The sequence below is a fragment of the Labrus bergylta genome, chromosome 17, assembly GCF_963930695.1.
Source record: "Labrus bergylta chromosome 17, fLabBer1.1, whole genome shotgun sequence".
Taxonomy (NCBI): Eukaryota; Metazoa; Chordata; class Actinopteri; order Labriformes; family Labridae; genus Labrus; species Labrus bergylta.
Genome location: NC_089211.1, coordinates 11,209,129 through 11,227,702, shown reverse-complemented (window position 1 = coordinate 11,227,702; position 18,574 = coordinate 11,209,129). Strand labels below are relative to the sequence as shown.

The 18,574-nt window shown below is 40.3% G+C and overlaps 1 protein-coding gene across 1 annotated transcript in view; it reads left to right on the top strand.

The window, feature by feature from the left end:
* The first annotated feature begins 246 nt into the window (after positions 1 to 246).
* Positions 247 to 18,574, top strand: part of trabd2a (TraB domain containing 2A) — a 63,673-nt gene continuing 45,345 nt past the window's right edge. Inside the window, exons 1-2 of the mRNA XM_020644322.3 lie at positions 247 to 965; positions 2,109 to 2,669. Of these exons, the coding sequence (XP_020499978.2) occupies positions 858 to 965; positions 2,109 to 2,669 (669 nt within the window). The 5' untranslated portion in view covers positions 247 to 857. The remainder of the gene's footprint in view (positions 966 to 2,108; positions 2,670 to 18,574) is intronic.

Genomic DNA, 18,574 nt, shown 5'->3' with positions numbered 1-18,574 from the left:
ACCTTGTTTATTGACATTGCTGATGGGAATGGAGACATTACATGTCGCGGGCGGGGGGACGTTTAGTCAGATTACTGCTGTGTGCGTGTGTGTGTGTGTGTGTGTAGGTAGGGGGAGAGAGGGGGAGGTGGGGTCGGCCCGGGAGGGAGGGGTATGCAGGCGACCCCAGGGGGTAGGTAGAGTTGCCGGACGGAGATGCTCGCACACACACGCCGGAGAGAGAGAGAGAGAGAGAGAGAGAGAGAAAGAGAGTTGCAGAAACAAACACACTCGGCAGGCAGGCTGAGCGGTGTGTGTGTGTGTGTGTGTGTGCAGAGAGCTCTTCGTTGTAGGACTACAAACAACAAATTGTCGGTGCAATTTACTCATTCACACACATTTATATTTAGCAACCAAACGAGAAGGAAGTTTGGCTTCAGGTTGCGTTTACGCTGCGCGGACCTGTTGATTCTTTTTTTTTTTTTTGGGTTTACAAACCCCTCAAACTTTTGTAGAAACTCGCGCAGAACTTTTTTTTTTTTTTTTAGGGGGGGGGGGGAAGGCAATGCAAGTGGAGGAAATGTGAGGAAAGGCAGGGTGATGTGACCCTGTGTAAACTCTTAATGACCACCTCTCTCTCTTCAGCCAAACACGCGTGAAACAGCGGCGGTGCGTCCACGTCCAGGCTGCAGCCAGCATGACTCTGTCCGGCGCGTCGTCGGATGCTTGTCAGCTCGTTTCACGCGACCGCATGGAGCCGGAGCTGTGGATATAACCGAACTTCACTCATGCTTTCACGGTAATAGTGGCTGCAACACGTTGGGGGAAAAAAAACAAACAAAAGCCAGCACGCACACTTTCGGAGAGAGGGAGCTACGATGCGGGGCACTTTAGGCGCTTTCTTTCACTCCTGCGTGCTCCTCCTGGTCCGAGCAGACCAGTGGAGGTTAAAGGACAGTGGAGCCAACTGCGAGCTGAACATGAAAGTAAGTCAGTAGAAAGTACAAATAAACGACTCATTACACTGCGTTACTTGTATCAAATCCTAGCTCTTAACTTGACTTCTTAAGTCAGTCACTAAGTTTATTTTGTTTCCAATGTCAACATCTTTTTTTTTTCCTCTTTCATGCTTTTTTTTTTTTTTTACAAACGTTTCTCCATCAGACTCGGATTTTTTTTTTGACTCTTCAATCCAATAAATGTGGGAAAAAAGTCACTGAAGAGGACCAAAACCAACAAGAGGTTCAGATAACAATCACGTCATTATGATTGTTTATAATGATATAAAAATGCTGGTAGTTTTGAAGGATATTTCTATGATTTTTTTTTTTGTGTGTAAAATGAACGAATTCACTGCACTTACTGACCTTTTTCTGTGCATTGGATTTGTGTAAAAGCCAGGTCGATATGAACGTCAGGACAGGTGTGTTTTTGCTAAAAAGAAATCCCATAATTTCAATTTATCCTCTGTCTGTTTTATTGCATTTTAAACTACATATAACTTCATTTATAAAGCACCTTTAAAATAAATGGGTTTCAAAAGTGCTTCGACATAATGTACAGTCGAAAGTAACATTAGAACAAAGCAGAGAAACCCTAAAGAATCAAATCAGCATCCCATCTTGGTTGACAACCGTTCAGTGACTCATTCAACTTTTCAGATATGTTCTTTAAACTCTCAAACATTCAGCACGCTGTCTGACAATCACTGACATGTGTATTGTTGGTTTGGCTCTTGGGTTCTAAGTGACCTGTTAATAAGTCATTACCAGTCTGTTAGGAGGTCGGTCTAATAAACAGCCTCTCGTAGACAAGGTGGTGGATTTGCTTCTTGGTGCCAGACAGGCTCAGTGTTGATAATTAAATAATCAAGACAATGGCATTACATTATTTTATATGTAAAAAAGTGTTTATACTGTTTTCTGAAACGTTACGTCAAACTTTTAACAGTGTTATAATCATTAATACTCACTTTACTAATTCTACAACGTGAGGAGTTTTACGTCAATGGAAGTCCACTGAAAAGTTTTCTACTTTAAAAAAACCCTAATCTTACAATCAGAAAACAGAAACAGATCAGTAAATACTTGAACTATTTTGATGTTAATCTTCTTTCATCTTCTCCTCAGCAAACAGACCTGAACTCCTTCCTGTGGACTATCAAACGGGACCCTCCCTCATATTTCTACGGTACAATCCATGTTCCTTACACGCGTGTTTGGGACTTCATCCCTGAAAACTCCAAGCAGGCCTTCCAGGAGAGCAACATCGTCTACTTTGAACTGGACCTGACGGACCCTTACACCATCTCAGCCCTGACCAGCTGCCAGCTGCTTCCTCAGGGCGAGAACCTGCAGGACGTCCTGCCCAGGGATATCTATCGGAGACTAAAGAGACACCTGGAATACGTCAAGCTCATGATGCCCTCGTGGATGACCCCAGATCAGAGAGGGAAAGGACTCTACGCGGACTACCTCTTCAACGCCATCGCTGGAAACTGGGAACGGAAGCGGCCCGTGTGGGTGATGCTGATGGTGAACTCGCTAACGGAGGCTGATATAAAGACGCGAGGGGTGCCGGTGCTGGACTTGTACCTGGCCCAGGAGGCGGAAAGGATGAGGAAGAGGACGGGGGCTGTGGAGAAAGTGGAGGAACAGTGTCATCCGCTCAACGGGCTCAACTTCTCACAAGTAAGTATACTTAGTGAAGGTTAGCAGCCTACTTTTGAATAGTGTGATCAGGAGATTTTGCTGTCTTTGAGTAGCCTTATAAAGATGAACACTATACTGAGTCTCATGGCTGTGCTGGAAAAAAAACAGAACACTCACAGGCCCTGATTTTGACTCACATTTCAGCTGAGTGTGTAAGCGCTATAGGCTGTCCCTCTTCGAATCCTCCGGACCAGTGACGGACTTTGAATGCAAAAATGCCCTCTCCATGAGTGAATTATGTTTTCACACTTTCCTTGTCCATAGTTCACAGAAAAATGTGTGTGGTTAAAAGGCAGTCTGGCCACAGAACGCATAAACAAAGCTAGCATGGACAGTAAAAGGTGGTACATTTCAAACAAGTCGCTCTAAAAGAAGCCATCGCATTGCGCTACTGGCTTTTGCGGTTATTTTTTGACATGTTTGTATTTTTGATAGGATATCATCAGACATTTACATTGATGATTTTCCTGACTGTGCTTTGTTAAACTGTAAAAACATGAACACAAATGCATACTCGCGGTGTAGCTCTAATTCTTTAATGGTGATGTTTGTTTCTAGCTAGCGTGTCACAGCAATGTATCACATTTCTCCTTTATTTTTAAGATTTATTTTTGGGGCTTTATTTGGACAAGGCAGTGGATAGGAAACCAGGATCAAATCAACCATTGGCTTTGCAACATTCTGCTTCCAACACTTATTCTGTCTAAAGCGTGCATCCGTTTTTTTGGCTTATAGTTTTAACTGAGGGATAGTACGTGATGTAGCTGGTGTTGTTATCCCTCAACAGAGGCCTTTAGTTTGATAGTATTTCCTCATTTCCCAGGGCTTTTCCAAGTGGAGGAAGGTGTGCTGTTAATAATCAGCTGTACAAACATTCAGCCGTGCTCCACCGTGCTCTGTGTTATTAAAGAAAAATGGATCCTAATGACTCAAATCTGAAATCACCAGAAAAAAAAAGGGACCTTGTTCCTCAAACCTGCACACTTAAGTCCCCCTGTCTGCCCGCCTGTCTGTCCGTCTGTGGCCCTCAGTGACCTTTTAGTATTACAAACATCTCTCAAAGGCAGCAGTCACTATGAAATCATGTTGCCTATTATTGAGGAATTTTCTGCTAATGCTGGTCAGGAGCTAAGGGGATTACACTTGACCATTTACCTTAACACCCAGAAGCTCAAAGTGTTGTTATTTTAAAGCAGGCCTACCCGGCCCCTCAGACTTCAAGTCTCGGAAGCCACCCAGCAGCACTTTTATGAGCATTCACTCGAGCCAGAAGAACAGGGGGAGTTAAAAAGGAATGACAATATTTGACGTGTTGATATACAAAGAGTATGACTAACAGTTAATAAAATATATCCCTGGCAGAGATGAGGTGATTGACTTCAGCTTTTCAGTTATGAAGTTATTGTTTCTCACATCCTCATTCATCTTGTTTTTGGCAGATCAAACCTGTAATGTGTTACTTTAAATAAGTATTTGTGTTTCTGACGAGGCTGTTGTCACCATGCTACACAAGCGTTTGAATATTCGGAGTTACATCTTCGATTCTGAAATTCTGAAAACCAGATAGACAAACCCACACTGCCTGGTTTCCAGTTTATCCATGTGTGCCCATATTCATATGGATAAACCCTTTTGCTAGTTGAACAGGGCATAAACTGGGCACAACGCCAGTTGCAGGACAGTCTCTTGTGTGCTTTGGGGATAACATGACCATACCAACCCAAGCTGTGTCATCTGTCATTCCATTAAAAGGCAGTCGCGGCTTCATGTGTGTAAGCTCATTGCTAGCTTTAAGTCAAAAGCGTTGTGTGTGGTTTTGCCTCTATCAGACATAGTGGCATCAGAGAGATCTTTTTGTTGGGCCAGGGCCTGGTCAGCCTGGAGCATTTGGTCTTGGCTCGAGCAGGAATTCAGTAAACGATCCCTGAGGTGAAGCAGGGGAGTGTGTGATTGTCGTCTCTCATCACCAGAACGATGGAGTAAGGAGCCCAATGATATCAGGAGATGGGGGAGACAGAAGAGTTCCACTTGTCTCCCAATCCTCCTCTCCCACTAATAGCTAAATTTGACTTCAGTTGAGCAAATACATATTGGTTTATGACTGATGAGTTATTGAGCCGACTGTGTGAAGCATAGGGTTTGTAATGGTGATTATATCTAGGTTTATGTTCCTAAATGTTGCCGTTGTTATCAACTATAACGCATGAGAAACTGAGAGTACAAAACAAGGAGCCAATTGAGGGTTCTTGTGGTCCTCATGTGACGCCTCAGTTGCCCAACAGCCCAACATAGAGCAACAGTTTTTAAAGTATTGTCCATAAGCTACCTCTAATTGAATTCACATAGCCACCAAAGGCATTGCATGGCCACTTATCCGACTGTAGAAGTATAAATCACACCGCTCCATATCAAATTTCGACACATCATACAATTGTTTTTGGCAGTAATTGGTTTATTGAATGACTGTGCTGTTTATATATGGCTACTTCTTGTTTTGAAAGACAGTGGGTGGCTGAAGCTGGATTTGTCAACGGGGCTATAAAGAAAGAAACCTCCCATCATCACAGCTTTCATTGAATTAGGTCCACAAAACCTCCATAAAACTCAACAATGACTTCTAGTGTCCTGGAAACCACCCGTACCCCGACACTGCACACAGATTGGCACTCCGTAATTTCCACACAGTTTCATTCTAATCAACAGCAGCTTGATGGACGCCTTCACCCTGCTGGCTTGTGGCAACCCGTTTGATATTTCTGTAAACATTTCCTTCACAGTTTAGCAGCGTAGTTGAAAAGGGCAATTCCATTTAAAGCCCTTTTAGCTCAGCTCAACTGTAAGATGTGGAGATAGAGTGTGATGAGTGAGATACACTCTTGGTGAAACAATACTCCTGCCTCAGCCTGCCACTGATGACTGAGAGTTCTGTTTAATCAGGCTACAGCTAGACAACCATATTTATTTATACTCCTTAATAGTCTCTGTAATGTTTTCACTAGCTATTTACATCTGGCATGAAACTGAACATATTGGAAAGGGAAAGAAAAATAGACGTTGAAACATTGCTTTTTATTGAAGTTGTAAAAATATCCCAATGCTTTTATTGAAGGAGTGATATCCTACCTGTATAATTTGTTAAAATGTTGATACACATTTTCACCAAATTTCTGGCCAAAGTAGACACAAACACCAATACCGCTAGCTGGATGTTTTGTCGCACAGAAATTAAAAAGCAAAGATGATAAGCATGAAAGGTAAATGAAAGCCACTGAGATGCAAGTCCAACATCTCAATTCAAACTTTGAACTAACTTTGACCTGACTTCTTTTGGAGGCCACGTGCAATATCTGTAGTTATTAAACTATCTTCATCTTTATTTTGTTTTTGTAGAAAACATGTGCAACTCTATATCAAACTAACTGCAGCGCCGACCTTTGCAGCTGTTGTGCTGCTTGAATGTTTTCGCAGAATATGACTGATGATAGGGCTGTTTTCTCTGATACATTTTTTTCCCCCACACTTTGATAATTGCTCCTCTGAATAACATAGCAAAAGAAGAGCACATTAGCCCTAAATACTTCCCACTAATATGAATGTTGCAGAGGCCTAATGGAGAGATAAGGTGCCACCTCTGTGCCATCATCGGAGGTAGTAAGAAAGGCGTTACAGGGACGAGACAGGATCAGCTGAGCCAGATGGGAGAACAGCGCTGTGTGTGTGTGTGTGTGTGTGTGTGTGTGTGTGTTTATGTGGAGCTCCCGCTGTTTGCTTACATGCCTTGCTTTTGCAACGCTATAACGCAAGTTGAAATCGCAGACCGGGAAACAAATATTTCACCAATATTAATATGAAAGAACAAAGACATTATGACAGTTAAGGCTGGGCGATAAATCAATTGAATCGATAAATCGTATTTTTGAAAAGCCAGGATGTTCACAAATGTTAATCAAGATTTTATCTTTTACTTTCTCCGCCCCTCCCCTCGGGCTCCCGTTGTTCACCCCCTTCCCCTCTCATTTACTTCCTACAGAGTGGCTTCAGGTATGTGCCACCCAGCCACAAGTATTCCGCTGAAGTTCTTTTGCAGTAGTCTAAAACTGTATAGTGCACTTTTAAAGACAAGTTTACAGCCTGCACTTTAACCCCTAAAGAGAAAATCAGGGATACGTCATGAATCTCTTTTTAATAAAAAAAAAAGCAAATCTTGTTTTAAGTCAACTTTGTTTCCTTTTATTTATATTTCTTTAGAAGAAAAAAAAAATCTAGTAAAATGGTAAATCGAGTTTGAAAAAAACCTGAGATTTTACTTGTAGGCCATATCGCCCAGGTCTAATGACAGTTTCGTTATGGCGACATGGCAGAATCATCACCTGCTGAGCTGAAACAGACGGTCTTTATGTTTCACATTTTTATTATTTGTTTCTTTACAGTTAAACAAAAAAAGGATCAGTTTCCAACAGATGTTATTAAGTGCTTAACATTTGTTAGATTCATTCATCTAAAAAATAAGATGGCTCTCTTAAATCTCCTCTTGCAAAGTGATGGTTCAATATTTGAGTTTGCCTGCCACTTTAAATGAAGCCCATTGAGCTCATTATTTTCAAAGCACAATGAATAATACTTTCTTTACTCAGATCTCTAATCTGTCTAAGCATGACTGCTCTTATTCTAGCGCAGTGCCCCTCGTCTTTTGAAGAGCGGGCTCAGCCTTGCCCATTACACTAAGTGAGCTTGTTGAGGACAACAATGGCCGCATGAAGGCCGGCTTTCTCTGTCACCGTTGTTGGAAACCCGCGGGACATTCCACACCTCATTGGTGCAGACCTGCTAATGAAAGTGTTGTTTCTTTCCTGCCATCACTGGGAGTAATGGTGCATGGAGAGGTGATGAATGCAGGTCTCAGTGAACGTCTACGAGAACAGGGACAGAATGTTTGAAGCCCATTTTTTTGGTTCATTCATGGCGAGGAGGGAGTGGAGATGCAGACTGAGATCAGTAGAGGAGCCATTAAGGAAGGAAGGCGTGACTCCGACTCCATTAAAGGTATCATGACGCTACCTCTGTTTGACAACCTTGTGCCTTCAGATGTGGTGTTTTGGTTTCACTTGAACTAACGGGGGTTACAGGGCTCAGGATCTGCTGCGTTTCACGAGGCAAGGTCAGATGAAATCCAAACAAAAGACACGTTTATAACCTGAAAGAAATACAGACGCTTTCTGTTTCAACAGAGCAGTTCACTTCTTGTTGCATTTTCAATTCTCATGTCTTCCCGCTCTCCATTTCTATCTTTGCCCGAGGAGAAACACAAGATATGGAAAGGTACATTACTTACCAGAAACACACATAAATGCTCTCCATGGTGAAACAGAGCATGATCCAGGCTCAATTTGAGAAAAAATGCTCCTCTTTTATTTTGGCTGTAACGAGTTTATCAAGCCTGAATGCATCTTTTACACCTCATATTTCCTTCATTTTGTGTAAATGGTAGAGAAAGCTGAAACAGATCATTTTTGTTCCAATCATTTCTCAAAGGAAGAGATGTCTTTTGTCAACACTACCAAAAAAAAAGCAAAGTTCTGGTTTTGTGGTTTTTAACTTTAACATGGAATGCATCAAAGTACAGTTTTGAATCAAAAGAGTTGTGGGAAAATGTCTAGCACTATAAATCAGTTCTGCACCAAATTTGAGTGGCCAGGATAGATGCTGTCACAAAGTGTGAGCATCTCAAAGCTCCCACACCCACAATGTTGTCCCGATGGTAATAACCACTAAGTGTGTTTGATTTGTTGATATTATGAGAAGTGAAGGTCCACATCCTGGACAGTACAATGACCGTCCTTATATTTCCCAGCTCGGCATGGGCAGCGTCTCGGGAAAGCATGCTTCTGAGTTTGCCCACAGAGGAAAATCTGTTTGAGTCCCGGCAGTAATGAGATTAGAAGGCAAAATGAGAATAATGATGATAATAGCCATACAAGAGGGAGGTGGGGAGTCTGGGAAACCTATCTTTTGATGGTGGTTTTGATTCTTGGTGTCTTGATTTGGCTTGGAATTGGATTTTGCTTAATGCCTGATTCTTGAGTGAATAAATAAAAAAGTTGCAAAATGTTCAGACTCTTACTCCCATAATGAAACATGGACTATTCCTTGGCTTGGGCTTCCCATGGTCACTGCGCCCAGCCAAGAAGCACCCCCCCCCCCCCCCCCCCCCACTGCAAGAAAACCAAAAATGTTTAATATTTTTAAACCATTTTACCCCCCCCTAACTGTTTTATAAACAAGAAATAATGTTCAAATTAGCCTGATTGAAATGGATGGTAGTTTTTAACAAAATAGAACCCTTAGTTTAGTCTCCTAACACAATGTCAGATTTATAATATAATATATATAACAAATAAACAGTCTCCTTATCTAATTCAAAGAATGACAGCAAATAACAATCCCTTTTTCCCTTGAATATAACTGTCTGAAGGGTGAAGTAGTTTCAGCTTCTACCCGAGGTATGTGCGTGTTTGTGTGTCTAAGGAAAAAAGAGAGCTCATTCTGGCATGATGACAGTATAACACACTAATACACAGGCAGCACATCTGATTAAATCTCATTTGTCAGAATGAAAAGAACCCCGGAACTCTCCGGTCTTAAATCACTGATCATCCGAGCCGAATGGCCTGAAGTTCTGAAATGTATACAGATGGATCGACACAGCCAAACTAATGACAGCAGTAATGCATCTTAACCGGCTCTTTAATTTATTAAGCTCATTAAGGTATTCCAAGAGGGACTTTCAAACTATGCCAGCTGATGTCTTGGATTTAAGAATTGTTTCATTTTATTTAGAGAAACGATGAAACATGTGAACTGTTTAAATAGCCAATGGTGAAGTTATTCCAAGTAAATGTCCTCATATGAGATATTAACAGGACACAAGTAATTTAATATTTAAAAACAGAACACATGCACACAGAGAGACATGTTGCATATACAGTCTTTTTGTTAGATACATCAATCTGATATGTTTTCCACTTTTGGCAACAAAGCGGAAAATGTATTCTTACTAATCTGGGAGAATTGTTCCGTATTAATTGTACAAAATGATTTATGCTCTAATATATTTTAGGGCGGTTTCACATTCGGGACCAGGGTACGCTTGACCCCAAAGTCCAGTTCATTTGATTAGTGTGAACACAAGCGTGATGTACTCGGGGAACCGTATCACGAGTCCGCTTGAAGAGGTGGTCTCGGGCACGTTTCATGTGTACCCGAGTACAGTCCGCGGGAGATTTGAACGCAACTGTGCTCAAACAGGGAAGTGGACTGCTGTACGACGTAATTCTAAACGGCTCCTGTTGCTTGAAAAACCATAATATCTGTGCAGCACGGGCCTGTTTCATCCTCTGAGCTGCACTCTAGACGTGGAAGTAGGAAGAGAGTTGTTGTTGGCGTCTCAGAAATAACAAAAACATCCACAGCAGTTAGCAGGATGGACTCAGTCTGCGAGTGGTTGCCATGGTTACTTCATCTTCTTTCTGCTTCTTAGCGGTTTTGCATGCCGACTATGTGCATAAAGCTACCTGCTGTATCTTGGACTGTGTACTTGGGCGTGAAAGCACACCTGCGGGGGAAGGGGGGGGGGCAATCGTGCTACGGTACAAAACATTTGAAATCGCCCTTAAAGAGTGTTTGTTTATTACATTTTTGTTCCCCCACATAATTACTTCTTTTTCTGTGCAGTCTTGCCACAAAACATGTTCTTGTATAAATGAGCACTTGTGTTTGTGCGTTTATAAAGCGCTAGACTTGAATTTCCAAAGTGTCCTCACGTCTTCCTTAAAGTCCCTGGGTTCATGTGGCACTGAGGTGCTTGATTTCCTCTCCGCTGTTGACCAAACAGTTCCATATTGGATGTCGGATGTTTCCTCAGACATTATCTGTCCATCTGTCTGGATACGTGACACCAGAGACAAAGACTCTGAGCTTCTCTTGTTTTCAAACCTCAACTTGTTCTGCCTCCAAAACCACCATTTAATGAAATAAAAGTCTTCAAACAATACATGAAGAAAAGAAGCTCCTAAAAAAGAAGCCCCGGCGGTAATCAGTGATCTCGCTTGCTGTGTTGTATATGCTGTGTTGGTAATGGTTATAATTAGGGATTTATCGCCCAATTTTAATAGTTAATCATGATTAATTGCATGTTTTATATTCCATTATTATTCATTTCAAAACAGTTTTTTGAGGTGCTTATTCACAGGAGCTGTAGCGTTGATTTTTTCTATCACTATGACAACAGGGAGAGGCTGCGGGATCTTACCTACAGTGCGTTTAAAGGGACAAAATGGCGTTAGCTCCTGCCCTCCATTATTTTGGATCTTACTTGCTTAATGATAAAGGCTTTAACACTGACGGCCCTAGTTGTAGGAATTTGATCCAGCCTACATTTGTCAAATTTGTGCGCCATGTTTTTGTAAATTATAAATTATTCTTTGTTCCGTAAGATTTTCCAATCTTTTTTTCCTTTTTGAAATTGTTGAACTTTCGTGCTTAAAGCGTTAAAGGATTTTAGCTTGACCTTTGAGCAAATTCCTCTTTGCTGCTGTCATATCGAGGTAGATGGAGTAGATGAATTCGATTTTCCATTCATGTGAAAGTCCATCCATTTTTTCGGCGTTTTGTTTTTCCCAGTGCCTTTGATTGAAAGCGTATCGGATGCAGCTGGATTGTGCCAACTTTGTGCCAAGAGAGCGCTTAGATCCTTGAAAGTATATACAGTAATACACTCCAGAGGAGACCCTGACTTCTGGTGACTGCCGCAGGCTTTTCCTGGTTGTGTAACTCACGGCTTCTGCAGCTCAAAAGGGGATTTAATAGCTTGTCTCTGTGACTTAACACCGGGTCGTGAAAACTCTTGCAGCCTGTGGAGAGACGAGACATGATCACTACTCTGCACCCCTGTGCTTATGTTTGACACCACTAAATAATGTCTAGGCCCTTTAACTTAATACTCATTGCCTTTATTTATCTGCACTTTGGAAATGATTTAAGAAATAGGCAAGAGACCATTAAATCCACAGGACTTATTTATTTATTCTGTTTTCTTTCAATGTTCCTTGTTTTAAAATAGATTATTTCTGATAAGACAACATACTCACAGTCATGCTTCAAGTGGCTCTAAGGTAACACTGAAGTTGAACTTTACAACTAATAATACAGTAACTTGATCCACACCAAAGATTAATGGCTAATAACTTAAATCAAACAAGTAAAAATAACTCTGAATGTAATTATAGTTGAAACAACATACATCTCTGCCACGTTTTTGTTTGAGCGGGCATTTTTCCATTCACTGTTCCAGCTTGTGATTGGGAAAGCCTGCAGAGGGCAAAGAGCCTGTGCAGAGAAACCTGGCAACACCATTTTGTGATTCTGCCATCTCGCTGTGTGCCTCCAACTTCATTTAAGTAAGAAAAGCTCAGCATCTACAAATGTACTTAACACTCACTAACAGCGGCCATCCCATATTTAAAGCTAATGTAAGTTGTGCGTAAGAGCAATTAGAGTCATTGCGATGCTAATTTGAATTTGTTTGGTGCCCATCATTTCCCCTGTTGTTGTGTAAATTTGGATTTTTGCAATGAGGCTCCTGTGTCATTGTCACCATACTATGACTGATCAGATTAGCATGTGACTGATAGAAATTAAGGAATGCTCTGTGCTCTTTTAGTGGGAAAAAGATGACAAAACATGAATCTGTCTTTATTTAAGAACAATATAACACTTTTAAGATTAGGAGTGAAGACTTTAAGGGTGGTTTGGAAAAACAAAAGTTGATCAGTTTGAACCACCTTTTTGTTTGAGGGTTGAAGAAGAAAGAGTCTTGTGACATCTTCTGACTTAAATTTCCGTTTAACTTTCATCCAACACACTCCAAAAATACCTCATATTAGGCTTCCATTGTTTGGACATGTCTCAACTCAAAGGGCTCAGTCTATGAGAGGGTTTTGATGTGAGATTGTGATAGTGTGTGTGTATGAGGGGGGCTCACCATTGCTTGATAAATAAATTGCTCAATATGATACGCTATATGATAAGTATTTTCTTCACTAACAGCTTTCGGTAGTTTGTTTAACAAAAGTCAGTTTGGGCACTTATTGTCGCTCCTTGTTTACTTTAATTACGAAGATAAAATGGTAAATGGACTTAACCTTGTATAGCCCAAGTCACACCTACCCGTTCACACACTGATGGCAGAGGTTGCTATGTGAAGTGACCATCAGGAGTAACTAATCCCATTCATACGCTGCCTTGGGAGCAACCAAAGGAACTTTGGGGATTGAACCCCCGACCTTCTGATAGGAGACCGACTCCACCAACTGAGCCGCCCAAACTAACAGCACCTGGTATTCCCAGACAGTCTCCCATCCAAGTTCTAACCAGGTTGCTATAAGGCTTGTTTAGGATGGTATGGCTGTAAGTATGTATTGTAATGGTTTTGTTGGGAAACTATCATTTTTGCTAATTTGAATGCTAATCATATGATAGCATCATGCCAACATTTCTACACAGTGTTACAGGCAAAAAGGGGACTTTTGGACTTCAGACTTTTATTTAACGGGGGCAAATTAATTGTGTTTGTACGTGAAGCTTGCATTGTTTGTTTTAAGGTTACGCCTTTCATGTTTCTGTAATTCCACAATCCAATTTAAAATCACACACTGCAACACCAATATTACTCAGTTGTAGGATTCGATGTGTAAGTTCAGAGGCAGAGTGATGGTGGAGCCTAGTTACTGTGTTGGGGCTGCAGCTCAGTTTTAAAATGTCTAGAGTCAACATTAATCTGCATCTCCCCTGAAAACAGTCACTTCACAGCTGTTTTAATTTTACTTTCATATTTTTCTGATTCTGATATTCTTAAGGACAATAAGTAAAGTTTTAAAAGGAAACATATGAGCACTGGTTTGAATATGTATTCAAATAACGGTTCTATTTTAAATGAAAGCTTGTGCAATCAGAGTCATTCAGTTTATCAGTAATGAACAGCTGCACTGATAAGGAGTAAAATGCACATTAATGATACTTTAGTATCTTTAGATTAAGTTTTCAGTTGACCTGTCACAGTTTGAGAAGAACTCTTGAAAAATTAGCATACCACTGCTATTCATGTACTTTCTCTGTATTGGCCAGAGCTGTGACTGTTCTGGAATAAATCAAACGTCTCCACCCACTAGTAGAAGTGAGCCAAACTTGGCTGGATTTCAGCCAAGCAATATGAGGCTAAAGCTGTCCACACGCTCCAACACAGAGGATTAATAGTTCCTGAATTCTCAATGAGTGTCAATGGGAAACCTGTGGAAAGATTTTTTTTGCAACTAGACAAACTGTTATTTGGGATTCATGTATATTTTATATTTAACTGCAAACACACTCAAACTTTTTGCCTCAACATTACCTTATGTTGATTTACAGTCTGCATGTACTTCTCTTTATAAACAAACAAACCAGATACTCTTTTATTAATAGAGATATACATTACATTCTGTACAAGAATGCTATTGTCAACTAATCAACAAAGAAGCTAAAACCATTTCATATAAAAAAAAACAAAAACATCATAACGTTGTGTAACCTTAACAAATGCATTGTTAAAAAGAGGGTGTTTGTACTGACGGTGATAAAACATCCACACCTATAAAGAGTTGAATAACAGGACCATAGATTTTAGCGAAAATCCTCGTAAATCCACTTGTGTCTTCCTGGCTCCTTTCCACATTTTTGGTGGCTTCTGTGGAATCTCACAGGTGAATACGACACTTGAGGGTTTTTTGAGACTGAGTTCTCCGCAGGTGTTTGTCCAGACTTGGACTCAGACAGGCAAATATCTTGGCGCTGCTTGATATTTTCACACATACCGGAAGTAAAAAGACTCACTTTAAACATCAACAGGAATGTCTTTTAGGTGGGGGGAATTGTTGAACCAACATAGCAAAGTTGCACACTAGCATTCATGTTATTGCTTGACTGTGTACTACTTTTATGTACTACAAACATGATGATCACTGTTTGAATATCAAAGGTTGACTGAGCCTGGACATATTGTTCACTTGGTAGCGTTTTTTTTTTAAAAAGAAGTGATTTTAACGTTTATATAAAATATAAAAGCTTCAGGAGCTTCTGTAGGTAATTGGCTGGTAGTTGCTCAGTCAGCTAGCAAAATAGGGGTTAGCCTTTCAGCTAGCCTGGTCAGTGTAGTCACTCAATACGTTTGCATGCAGTTGGCAGAGTTATCGTGTATGCCTTACTAAAACTGGACTACTTAAATGCATGTAAACATGTAAGTACAACTGAAATCGGACTAACACCTAAAAATATGCAGTTGGGGACCCATTGACTCTTACTTTGCATACCCCTCCATCAGACACAAATTGGACTCGGCGCTCTGTGATTGCTCCATATTTCCTGTGCCACAGTACATTGACCCTGAAGTTGAACAGCATAAATGCATAATAAAGCAGAAGTCATGTTGACGTCCGCCTTCGGATATTGACATATTGTTATTATATTGACAAGTTGTCCATGTTTATAACGGTTGATGACTTAACTGTGCATTTAAATACTGAATGTGGCCAGCTTCTGATCCTATCCATTGCATCTGGACCAGTTAATGACACCATTTGGAGTAACCAGTGTTTTGGTTTTCTTATCTGTTCAGCTGATAAATATTGCTGGACTTTCGTGACTCAAAACCATTCCCAAGGTTTTTTTTTAGTATTTTTCTTTTTCTTAACGTTGCGACTAAGAACAGAAATGATTCCTTCCAAGAGTTTATCAATTTTGGCTACCCTGCAGATCAGCTGTTGATTGAACTGGGTATTTTGATATGACATGGTCTATTTGCAGCTTTTATCCAGCATGTAAAACACAGCGAAAACACAGTGTGTTGCCAACTCTAACATTGTGTAGTTCTTAGATCAAATCCTTTGAGTGGAACAAATCTTGATTAATAGTTGTTGCTTCTTGGATGACTGACAGATATTGGTATGAACACATCTAGAAATGTGATGGTCTGCTGCTCAGACTTGTTTTGCATCCGTTAAATAAATGGAAAGATGTTTTATAAACAGGCATGTCTGTCCATCTCTCTGGCACAATTTGTGTGTTTGTATCTATGAAGTTTGTATCTATGAAGTTTTTGATGAAGCATGTAGCAAATAAGCAAAACATATCTCCATGTGTAGCACTACAGTAAAGAATAGGTGCTTGAATCAGTATTTGCAATAATTAAAATGATGACCACATCTGTGATGCATTCTTTCATAACTGTCTCTCAAATTTAGTCTAAAATACAAGGGAAAGCAGACACTCAGACAGACAAAAGAGAAAACACAGATTACTTAATCCTGTTCTGCCTCACAAGCTGTGTTTAGAACCATTCTAGCAGTCGGATGTGCATATGGCAAAGTCAGTCGGTCAGATAGTTGGACCATCTCTTCAGTTCAGACTCCACCTTTTAATCGGTAAAATATTTGTTTTCAGTTAAATGTCCACACTGCTGTGGAATGCCTATCGAATTTGGTCGAGATATTCAACATTTCATCCCCGACATTTCCTGTAGTATCACAATTATGTTGATTATTATGTGTTACCATTCAAGAGTGAAATAGAGTGACAACCCTTCACTGTGTTCCTGTTTTGTGAAATTTGGTTGAGGCATTTATACTTCCTTCAGGTAGCATTGTAGTCAAGACCACACTAACCGAGACCAAGACATACCCAGGGTCAGCGTTCTCCTCGCCCAAGACAAGACCAAGTCATTTAGGGGATCCAGACTAAGACCATAAATATCACTAAAAAAATCATCTTCCAGTGTGCAGCGTATCGCTCACTTAGACCGTAACACTGGGAAGGTTGTGGCCATAACCGATGGATAAAAATCAAATTATGAATGAAGTGAAGTTAATTGTTCTTTTTAGAAAGGGGCACTTTATCTTCTAATGACAGTAATGACATGGAAAAATAGCCTTTCAGTGGTGGTCTTTAAAGGTCTTGATTTAATATCCAGAGTCTGCGCAGTCTGATACAAGACAGAGTAAAAACAAATTTAATTCCAAGAAGAGACCAAGACCTTCAAAAAGTAGTCTCGAGACCTAGACTGATTTCGAGTATTACAACACTACTTTCAGGATCAAATATAAGGACCTGAACTGTATGTTCAAGTGCCCTTTAGCAAAAGTTAGCGTGCTAGAACATAAAAATTAGACGGTGAAAATCTCATTTACTGTTTTCACGTTTTGGTCACATTTAAATGATATATCAGATCATTCTTGCAGTCTTACTGTTTTTACTTCAAGTCAAAATATTTTGAATGAATTGTCACTGCTATAGAATTAAAAGAAACCTTGTCTGATCCTTGGAATACTTTGCAACTGAATTCCCAAATTTGTGATCCAATTTCAGATGCAAACCACTCTCTTTCCTGTTTCTCTTCCCACAGAACTTCTTCTGCTGCTCTAAAATTAGTGGGAATCTTTCTTTAGTGTATCTTGAGTTGTTTGTGGAGCTTTGTCAGTTGTTATTTCGGTCATAATCTCTTATGCCAAACGAAAATGTGTGTATGATTCTTAGTGAATGGAAAGAGACACTTTTCTGAAAAAGTAACTCCCAACACATTTGGGATGCTCGACTGTTTGGCATATTTTGTTGGTGTTTATAACGCTGTGGTTGTGAGGTCGTGCTTTTTGGCGGACATCTGCAAAACAAGGAAGGAAACCACCGCTCTCTCTTCCCTCTGTCTCACTCTCCTTCATTCTTTCATCCTTTCACCTATTTCTTTGATCCTTCAGATGTTGTTCTCTCTTCCTCCCATTGTTTATCTCATTCAATCCCTTTGTCTCCTTATTGGTCCGTCTTTCACCACGAGAAAAAAAACAAACATGGTTCGGATGTAAGGCTTGTTTTTTTTCCCCCTTACATAGACTCATTCTGAATGCAAAGTGTTTTTGAGGGCTTGGACTGGTGATGGTGTTCAAGGTTGAGGTTAAGCATAATGTGCTTTGGGTCAGGGATTTGTTTCGAACCAAGGAATTAATGCAAAGTGAACAAAACTATTCACATGCATATTAATATGAACATGCTTGGCTGTGTATGTGCGTGTGTGTAGCCTGTTCAGCCAGCAGTGCTTTTGTTCTGACTCTGAGCCAGTGGTTTAAGGAGAAGGCAGATATGCTCGTAAATAGCGCTGTGTGGTTTTTTTTTGATTCCTACTGTCCCTCTTTATCTGACTGCTGCAGAGTCAAAGTTAGAGATTTATTTCTGGCACTGCTGTCTGCCGTTCTCATTGTCCAGTGTTAAAAACATGTTGTCTCGACAAAATTATACCCATCATCCCATGCAGGAGGACGTCTGCTGTCTTTAACTCAGAAGCGCAGACTTCTGTAAAGTAGGGATCTATGTCAATTCTCATCAGGGCTTTGGGACTTCTTCTTCCTCAACCGCAGCTTGATCTGTGAAAAAATGAATAAACATAAAATACATTCAGTTAAGATTCTCACAATTTAAGACCTTCCAAACGTTCAAATTGTTCATGACTTGGGAAAACAAGCATCCTCTAAACAACAGCTTTACTTTGAGATAAAAAAAAAAAAAAAAAACACCCTTAAGTTCCTGGACATTTAAATGAAATAAAGCCAAGTAAAAAATATGAAATTTGGATTTTTGGACTTCTCCAACAAATGCTGGGGGTCACTGACTGTAAAATAAATGGATTTCTTGAAAAAGAGAAACGACTAGCTAACTGAGGAGAATGAAGCATTATTGCTTTCTCATACGATGTTGTTGAAGAAAGGTGTGAGCAGTCCAGCAGCTTGTAGCTGTCTCAGTGTTACATCCAT